Genomic DNA, 10,798 nt, shown 5'->3' on the forward strand with positions numbered 1-10,798 from the left:
AAGTTTCAAGGCTTCTAGTTGAGCCTCCTTTAATTTGTGTGGACAGATGTGAATGGATAGTCATAGTCAATGATTTGACTCTACGACCAGAGTATTCTTTCCGACTTAGGGTGTCAGCTACTTCGTTGGCCTTACCGGGATGATAACGAATTTCGCATTCATAGTCATTGAGTAGCTCGAACCACCGTTATTGTCTCTTATTGAGCTCCTTCTGGTTGAATATATTTTGAAGACTTTTGTGGTCTGTAAAGATATTGCTCTTTGTACCATACAGGTAGTGTCTCTAGATCTTTAGGCAAAAAAAGACTGCCGCTAGCTCAAGATCATGCGCAGTGTAGTTAACTTTGTATGCATTCAGCTGTCTCGAGGCATACACGATGATCTTTCCCCGTTGCATCATAACAGAACCAAGTCCTTGGTTGGAAGCGTCGTAGTACACTATGAAATCTTCTCTCCCTTCTGGGAGGGATAGTATTGGTGTACTACACAGGGCTTGTTTTAGCGTTTGGAACGCCTTTTCTTGTTTTTCTTCCTAGCTAAGGTTCACACCCTTTTACGTCAGGGTGGTATGTGGCTTAGCGATTCCTGAGAAGTTTTGAATAAACCTGCGGTAGTAGTTAGCTAGGCCTAGAAAGTGACGAATTTATGTAGGCGTTCTTGGTGCTGACTAGTTCTTGATGGCTTTAATCTTGGAAGGATCCACGTGAATACCTTCTTTTCTTACCACGTGACCCAGGAATTCAACTCTTCGAATCCAAAATTCCCATTTAGAAAACTTCGCATACAACTTCTCTATGCGTAGTGTTTCCAAGAGCTGGCGTAGATGTTGACTATGTTCCTCCTTACTGCGCGAATAGATAAGTATACCATCGATGGATAAAATCACGAATTTATCCAAGTAAGGATGGAACACACTGTTCATTAAATCCATGAACACTGTGAGCGCGTTTGTTAATCCGAAGGGCATCACTACGAATTCATAGTAACCATAGCGAGTTTGGAAGGCTGTTTTGGAAATATCGTCCTCTAGAACTCGTAGCTAATGATACCCGGATCTTAAAGTCATTTTTTGAGAAGTAGCTCGCTTCTTGGAGTTGGTCGAACAAGTCGTCGATGAGCGAAAGAGGATAGCAGTTCTTAATGGTTAACTTGTAAAGCTTGCGATAGCCGATACACATACGGAACAATCCGTCATTCTTCTTTACGATCGGTGCTCCCCAGGGTGAGAAGCTTGGTCTTATAAATCCTTTGCTGAGGATTTCTCTAAGTTCACTAGATAACTCTTGCATCTCCACTGGTGCTAGATGATAAGGAGTTTTGGCTATAGGGGTAGCTCCAGGAATTTAGTCGATTCTGAATTCGACTTGTCGTTGTGGGGGTACCCCTAGGAGATCTTCAGGAAAGATGTCGGGAAAATCGCAGACATCCGGGATGCTCTTCAAGTCTTTCACCTTTTTGCTCGCATAAAAAACGTGAGCCAAGAAGGCATGGTACTCCTTTTGCAAGTACTTTTGTGCTTGAATGCATGAAATGATTTGAAGGTTTGCTCCTGGTTTATCGCCGTAGATCACTAAGGTTTCACTACTTGGCAGATTTAGATGGACAACCTTCTCAAAACACAGGATGTCAGCATGATGGAGACTTAACCAGTCCATGCCAACAATGACGTCAAAGCTTTTTAATTGAGACATGCATGAGGTCGATTGGAAATGAGTGGTTATCTAGAGAGAGGGTGCATCCAATGAAAATTTTGCTAGAAGTCTCAGACTTTCCATTATCCATTTCTACAACGAACGTTTCTGGAGGGGTGAAATAAAGGATATTAGAGGAGGCACATAGGCCCAAGTTCACTATACATTTAGGGGCTACGAAAATGTATAGAGACTTGAGATTGAGTTATTGGTGGCCCTGCATGAAGCGGGATATCGCCTGGTTTGTGGAGCGGTGCTTGACCTGCATGAAGGTTAAGTCTGAGCAACAGTGGCCTCATGTCAATGTATAGCCACTACCCATTCCTATGTGGAAATAGGAAGATATCACTATAGATTTCATCATGAAGTTACCGAGGACGGTGAGGGGTGTGGATGCGATATGCGTGATCGTGGATAGACTAACGAAGAGTGCCCACTTCATTCTGATTTCTGAGAGTATATCCACTGAGAAGTTGGCATATATTTATGTGCGCATTATGGTTGCTAGACACGGGGTACCAATGTCGGTAGTCTGTGATAGATATGTTCGGTTTACATCTAGGATCTGGAATAAGTTCCACAGGGAATTAGGCACTCAGCTACATTTTAGCACAACGTACCACCCCCAGACTGATGGCCAGAGTGAGAGGACGATCCAGACACTGGAGGACATGCTAAGAGAATGCGTGTTGGATTTTAGAGGGAGTTGGGACACATACCTTCCGTTGGCAGAATTTTCATACAACAACAGTTACCATGCTAGTATCAACCGACCACCATTCGAGATGTTGTATGGTCGAAGGTGCAAGGCCCTAGTTTCTTGGGACGAGGTTAGGCACTGGGTCATGGGGAGCATTAAGGTAGTGCTCAAGACTACCGGGTTGATTCAACAAGTGTGCGACCGTCTGCAGGTCGGGCAGAGCCGTCAGAAAACTTATGCTGACCGGCAGAGATCAGATCTTGAGTTCTAGGTGGGGAACTTGGTGTTACTGAAAGTATCACCCTAAAAGGGGGTTATCAGGTTTCAGAAGAGGGGAAAGCTAGGACCTTGATATATCAGCCCATTCAGGATTTATTTCAGGGTGGACAAGGTAGCATATCGACTAGACCTGCCAGATGAGCTTAGCTAGATTCACAACACCTTCCATGTGTCACAGTTTCAGAAGTGTATCACTGATGAGTCCGCATTCATTTCATTGGAAAACATGCAGGTGGATGAGAGCCTGAACTACATCATGAGGCATGTTGCCATCTTCTATAGGAAGACTAAGGTTCTTCAGATTAAGGAAGTGAAGTTGGTTAAGGTGCAATGGCAGCACTGCAGTGTCTCCGAGTGGACCTGGGAGCCGGAGGACGAGATGCGAGATCACTACCAGGACTTGCTTGGTTTAGCAGACTTCAAGGATGAAGTCTAGTTCATGTGGGGGAGACTTGTAACACATGTTCCAGGTATTAATTAATTTATTTAAGATCTAGGGTTTTGGTGTGTGGACTCAGCGTGTTCGGAGTCCAACTCGTCGAGTAGAGGGCATTTCAAGGACGCGAGATCTACACCCTTCTTGACGAGTTTGAAGGCCGACTCAATGAGTAGGTTCTGTAAGATAAAACCCTAATTTTAGGGTTTGCACACTATATAATCTCCATAAGAGCCTTGAGGTTGACCTCCCATTAGCCTCCAAACCCTAAGAACGTCTATGCTAACCCTAATCCTCATTCTTTTCCATTTTGTGAGCTAGAGTGACCTTTGAAGCTTAAGAAAAGGAGATAATGAGAAGATCCATCAAACCAAGAACCCATCCTTGAGCTTGACCATCTTGTGGACTGTCGTAAGTCTTCAAGACTTGATTTTTATCATAGAATATGGCTAGATCTTGAGTTTACTTTTCATTTCCTACCCTTCTTGTTGATTTGCATGCATGGGGTTCATAAAAGTTTTCAACATTATGAATCCCTAGGGAAAAATGGCCCCAAGGTGGGCTAGATCTGGCCTATGGTCGAGCAAGGACACCATGAAAGGGTTTTTTGGGCATATTTCCTTGTTTTTGGCCATTTTGACCTAGGGACATGCATGTCCATAAAGCCTCCATCTTTGGAATGTTTTGAGGACTAAGAAGTTTTCTGGAGTGGAGGGATTTCGGATCCCTAGAGTTTTGGACCATATGGCAAAGCCTTGGAGCTTTCAAACATTTGATAAAGGTCTTAGAGCATTTTGAATGGTTCTAGAAGCTAAAGTTAGAAAATTTATCCTTCTAGACACCTTAGGGCTTCAGATTGAAGCCCTGGAGTCCCTTGATTCAATGTATCATCACAACAAGAAAAGAGGAAGGGGGACTCGACGAGTTTCTCTAGGAACTCGGCGAGTTGGATCGTGTCTCCCCGCCTTACGAATATCAATTGAACTCATCAAGTTGATGAAACAAATTGGTGAGTTGGCTAGGGTTTGATCAGGTTGTCTAGACTCGCTAGGAACTCAACGAGTCGCTAGATGCACTTAACGAGTTGAGGTCAACATGGATAGTTGACTTTGACTGTTGACCTTAACTTTGACTAAGGTTGACCTTGAGGGTAATTCTGGGATTTTCACAGGTCCATCTTATGATGCTTATAGACAGTTGAGTTGGTGCAACACATGGAAGATATCTGGTTCTAGCATTGTCAATTTTAGCATTCGATGGAGGTGAGTCTTCTCACCATACCAATAGATCTAAGGCACCAAGGCCGACCCATTTTATCTTATGTGGTACACTAGCATTGTAGAGATATGTGGTATGATAGTTAGCTTTGTGCTAAGTAGTATGCTCGTGATTGTATGTTATTGCATGGAAGACCCTGGGGAAGCCCGTGGCAGTTGGACATAAGAGCATGTGGGGTAGCCCATGGCATTCCCAGGTAAAGACCATGTGGGGTAGCCCATGACACGATAGTATAAGACCCTGAGTGGAGCCCACGACATCCTTACAAGTGTATGTATATGTATGTAGTATGGTAGACACTTCTGTTATATGACACGCTAGTTGATTATGTATGTTATTGCATGAAAGACCCTGAGGGGAGCCCATGGTAGTTGGATGTAAGACCATGTGGGGTAGCCCATGGCATTCTTAGGTAAAGACCATGTGGGGTAGCCTATGGGATGAAAGTATAAGACCATGGGGGGAGCCCACGACATCCTTATAGGTTTATATATGCATGGCTTATGTAGTATATGTACCTTCATAGCTAATATGATATGTATTATGTGGATTGTGTGCAGGGTATGCTCTGGGGAGCTCACTAAGCATTAGCTTATAGGTTGTGGATTTGTTTCAGGTACATCAGATCCCAAGGGCAATGGTAAGGCTTGATGGCACGACGTGCACTCTCACACAGACGTCTATGAGACACTCTGATATTTTAAATAAAAGATGTAATTGATATGAGTTTGAAAAGAATTATATATGGGATTTTGTAATTTATGGAAATGTGTTTGGATAATTAAAAATGAAAAATTTTCCTTTGAAAATTGGGTTGTTACATATCATTAGCATGTTGTTCTAACATAGCACAACATCAAATAACAGTGTGGTAAATTGGGGTCTATTTACTGGCTCCAGCTCGTTGTACACATCACATCCTCTTTTGGTTATTTTGAAAACAACTTTGAAAATAATTTTTTTAAAACCCTTTTCCTTAGTTTGAGACTGGATTCACACGAGTGTTCCTCCAATTCACTCAAACCAAGGCTCTGATACTAACTTGTAACATCTCGAAAATTTCAATAAATGTAAACTTTTCAAAACAACCCATTTAATATTAAAAGTGTTTATAAAACCATCGTTCCAAAAGATGATTTAAAATTAGATTCTCCCAACATCTAGTCAGTAGTAAAACCAAGGATGTATAGGGTCATGCCTTCGCCTTGTCACAATCATCTGAAACACTTGAAACAATAAAATGAAATTATAAGCACGGAGCTTAGTGAGTTCCCCTTAAGTACCAACAAACAAACATATAACATATGAAAATAACAGGACGTACTGGATCCACAATTAAAAGACTGGACTACCCATGAGACCATAATATGATTATGGATTGTCTATCATACCCTCTACTTATATCTGGCTTGCTCCAAAGCCCATAAATTAGTTTGGCTTGCCCCCTGGGGTCCACAACTTATGTCTAGCTTGTTCCCTGACCAAATCAATCATCAGACTGAAATACCCTCAAGCCCTTAGTACGAGTCTAGCATACCACCCGATCCTCAACTCGTATTCGGAATGCACTTGAGCCCTCAGTATGAGTCTGGTATGCCCTACACGATGCTCAATTCATCTCTGGAATGCTCCACGGTTTTTTTGGCTACAGCACGAAGCAGTACAACCTCAACCCAACACAATATGTCGCCATATAATAGATAACAACATATAATAGATAATCATGCAGACATAATCACAGGTAGTTCTATAGATCTACCAGACTAGCATATCGACAACTAGCATAACCATATGTATCTATTCCATACTCAACATACTAGAAAATAGCAAGATATCAAACCACAGGGCCGACCTTGGTGCCTTCAACACGTAAGTACAGTGAGGAGCACACACCTGAAGCTGCTAAATATCGCAGAAAAATGCTCGAACCACTGATCCAGAAATCCCCACGCGCTAGCACCATCAAATACCATCCAATTAATAATTGAATCTCGACCCATAATCAAGAATAAAAATTACTTGCCTAATGAATAAGGTAAACGACCATTTTACCGTTTTTCTTACTAGGCCCAAAACCAAGGCCCGATATGGTCCAACTTCCTAATTGGGCCCAAAACCATCATGAATCAAATTCCAAGAAAGCCTATAATTAGTCCATGGCCCAAGGTCAAATATCCAAGGGCCCAACAAGGCCCAAATCCAATAGACCCAATGTTACACATCCTTGGGAGTACGCCCCGCTTACCAGAAGTGTACGCCCTGTGTACTCACCTTCTAAGCATAATATAGAAGTCCCTAAAGCATGAAACTTAATTTACGCTAAGCGTAATTCTGAGTACGGCTATTGTATTCATCAGGGGACAAAAATTCACATTAAGCTCTTATTCGGTTAAGTGAAAGGCATCCAACCACTTCTCTTAACCCTAAATGATGTCTTAAACCATAAAGTTGAATTCTTTAAGCCTTTGCATGGATAAAGATGGCTAAATCTCCAAAATCCTTCCTTTAACAGCACTCAAAACCGCTTAACTCTAGCATGGTGCTAAGAAAATGATCAAGCAAGCATTTCTTTGGCTCAATACACTTCAAGACCTCAAAAAGTACAATTAATTTTCTTTGGAGTACTCCACACTTATAAATATCCGAATGTTCGGATAATTTTTTTTGAAACTATGCCAAAACAAGATCTATGAATAGAGTCATCAAGTTTGAAGCTTTATACGTTAAGAAGGTAGATCAATATACACTAAGCTTTGATCCACAAGCTCTATGCAATCCCACACTTCTCCAAGAAGCTCCTCATTATTCTATAAGCACCAAAATGCATGAAATCCCACCAAAAACTCAAAAACAATACAAATGGAGGTTAGGGTTTCATTTCTAGGGTTGAAGGGGATGGAGGCTAAAGATAATAGGGTTTGGTGGTGACTACGCCCAACGTACTTTTGTTATGCCTAGCCTACTCCCTTAGGAATACACAAAACAATCTGCCTAGTACTCCTCGTGTACTCCCATGTACACCTAGAATACTAGGCTCAATAGTAGTACACCTAACTTACACATATGCACGCCCCACGTACTAGGTTTATCTCTTGAACCACCAAATTTCCGAAAGCCATAACTTCTCGTTCTAAGTTCATTTTCAACGATCCTTATATCTCCATAAAGGTAATCAGAAACTCTACACTTCTATCAACTCATCCTATCCTTACAACTTTCCGAATAAATATCCAAAATTTAAAAAAAGTCAGACTGTCACTTTACGGTTATACCCTTGGGCTACAAATCGCAAACCGAATTCCCATGTCATCTATCCTACCTTATCCACACCCAAATGGGTCTTAATCCATCTTTCTCAAAGGCCCTAAATCTTATGATAACCGGTCTTCGGGTCATGGCCCCGTATTAGGAAATGATTTGGAATAAGGTGTTACGTGTAAGTTTTTTTATTTAATATTAAGAATTATATGATATAGAATTAGATGATTTAAAATATTTATTCTCCAAAAATGTTGAGATTCAACATGATTACAATCCATAATTTAATATAATTCTAAAAAAATTAATCCAAAGATACTAAGTTTCTAAAATGTTATAATCATTAATCAAGTATTTTACTTTTCAACAAATATAATTCGGGTTGTAAAAAGACCGAACTTTTAGCAAACTCTTCGTGAACTATTCGGTGAGAAGTTCGTTTATTTAATAAATGAAGGGAACATGAACACTAGTTCTCGTTCATCTAGTAAAACAAAAGAACATAAAAAATAATATTGTTCGTTCAATTATGTTCGTGAACGTCCGTTTATATTGTTCGTTTACGCTCGCTAATGTTCATTCATTTGAGTTTCTTTTATGTTTGTATGTATTCAATTGTGTTTGATTATATTATTATATTATAAGTTTGTTTATGTTCATATATGTTTAATTATGTTTATTTATCTCCGTTCTTTTATGTTCGTTTAAAATGTTCACGAACATAAATGAATGAACATGGACAATGTAATTTGTTAAAAGATTGAATATGAACGAAATAACTCATTTTTTTTATTCGTTCGTTTGCTCGACTAACATAAACAAATTAACATGAACAACCATCTTTTGTGTTCATTTAATTCGTTTACAAGCCTAAATATAATTATTCAAATTTTCAATGAATAAAAAACTTGATTTAGTTTAATATATTATGGTCTAAAGTTATATGATAAAAAATAATGTAATCTAAAATACTATAATTCAAAATCATTCAAAACTAGGTGTGAGACCCATGTATTACATGAGTTTATTAAAAAATATATATATATATATATATATATATATATATATATATATATATATATATATATATATATATATATATATATATATATATATATATATATATATATATATATATGAAATTTTAACAATTTGAGAAGTTTGAATTTATAAGAAAAATGAGAAAAAATTTATATGATTAAAATTAATTAGACTTTAATACATTGAATACATTACATATATAAATCATTTTTAATAAATACCTTACATATATATTACATATTAAATGTTGAATTTTAATTTAATAAAATGAAAATTACAATAAAATAACAAGTGGAAAATAGAAAATTTAAAAATTCTACAAAATATCATGTGTCCAAATGAAGGAGAAGAAGATATGTAGTAAAAAAAATCTTTATTTATTAAGGAGGATATAGCAATCCAAAAATATTATGGTTGATATTTTCTTATGATTCAAAACTTTGATGATCGTTAAACTTTAAAAATAGAAACCACTTACAATTAAAAAAACTATAAATAAAAAAACACACAAAATTTTCAAGTAATTAATTCTTTAAATACTATTTCTTTTAGAACGACTCGTACGTTAATATATATGTGAGAGATTTAATCTATGACCTTGTTTGTGGCTAATCCAAATTAGATTTTTTCAAATACTACATAATACTAGTAATGAATTTGAAGTCGTTAATGTCAATTAAAATTGTCACGGAGTAATTTATTCTATGGAATTAAATCTTGTTATCGGTTAGTGTGTCCATTTGTAATTAATATCAACAACTTCCTACTATAAAACCCAAATCCCCTTCCACCATTTCCATATCACTTCAACAAACTTCGTGAATATGGAGATTCAACTTCTTTTCTTACTTACCCTAGCCATCAGTTTCATCCATGGTATAAATTCACTTTTTTCATGCATATATGTATATATAGATAGACATAGCTTTAATCTGTGTTCATCGCTAAAGATTTCATCTCATGCACATTATGCTTATCAATTCAATGATTTTGTAGGTGTTCATTCAACGGTGTTCACAATAAAAAACAATTGCCCATACACCATTGCACCGGCAACTTTGACCGGCAGTGGAGCATCAGTATCAACAGGATTTGAACTGCAACCGCAGGCCTCAAACTCTATCAACATGCCGGCACCATGGTCTGGACGAGTATGGGCCAGGTCCGGCTGTTCAAATGACGGCGGTAGTTACAGTTGCAGCAGCGGAGACTGTGGTTCTGGTCAAGTAGAATGCAACGGTGCCGGTGCAATCCCACCTGCAACCCTAGTTGAGTTCACCTTATCAGATGCGAGTTCTACAGATTTTTACGATGTTAGCCTTGTTGATGGCTTTAATCTACCGGTGTCTGTGGTTCCACAAGGCGGGGGTTGTCCAACCACTGATTGTCCTGTTGATATTAACGCTAAATGTCCATCAGAGCTGGCTGTGAAGGATGGATCTGGTGGCACAGTCGGGTGCAAGAGTGCATGTGTGGCGTTCAACAAGCCTGAATACTGTTGCAGCGGCGATCACAATACACCAGAGACATGTCCGCCAACTAATTATTCCCAGTTTTTCAAAAATCTTTGCCCAAAGGCTTATAGTTATGCTTATGACGATAAGACAAGCACTTTTACATGTCATACAGGGCCTGATTATCTCATTACATTCTGCCCTTGATGTATTATTCGTATAAAATATGTGTAAACTATGCTTTTATCTAATTCTAATTAAATATATTTAAAAGAAATCATCATGTGGTTGAAATCAGTAATGTTCTATTCATGCTCCCTTCTCTCTAAAAGAAAATATATATATCATTTGTAATTGGAACTCATGTCTCAAATATACTCACGAAAATCAGCAAACTCTTATATTAAGGGTATAATAACAAATGTTTTAAAAACTGATTTGAACCGGTTCGAAGCTAGACCCAAGTAAATTAGTGGTTCAAGTAAAACCGACTTTATGCAAATTTCTAGCGTGGATGGAATTGGAAGCCTTCATAGAAAGACCGGGTAAAACCAATGTGACAGAACCGATAAAAAATCGTTTTATTGGATTTGAATATTTGAATTAATTTAGTTCCTTAACGCCGATCCATTTCCAAAACAAATTTAATAGCTATATGAAT

The 10,798-nt window shown here is 38.3% G+C and overlaps 1 protein-coding gene across 1 annotated transcript; it reads left to right on the forward strand.

Annotated features, from left to right (window-relative positions):
* Nucleotides 1-9,486: 9,486 nt before the first annotated feature.
* Nucleotides 9,487-10,344, forward strand: LOC145029644 (thaumatin-like protein 1b; the record flags this gene model as incomplete). The annotated part of the gene is made up of 2 exons (XM_078978137.1): nt 9,487-9,559; nt 9,680-10,344. Coding segments are annotated over 2 exons (738 nt in total), but the record flags the coding sequence as incomplete, so codon positions are not given.
* Between the last annotated feature and the right edge of the window lie 454 nt (nt 10,345-10,798).

Source organism: Lactuca saligna, chromosome 2 (assembly GCF_052625555.1).
Source record: "Lactuca saligna cultivar CGN05327 chromosome 2, ASM5262555v1, whole genome shotgun sequence".
Classification (NCBI taxonomy): domain Eukaryota; kingdom Viridiplantae; phylum Streptophyta; class Magnoliopsida; order Asterales; family Asteraceae; genus Lactuca; species Lactuca saligna.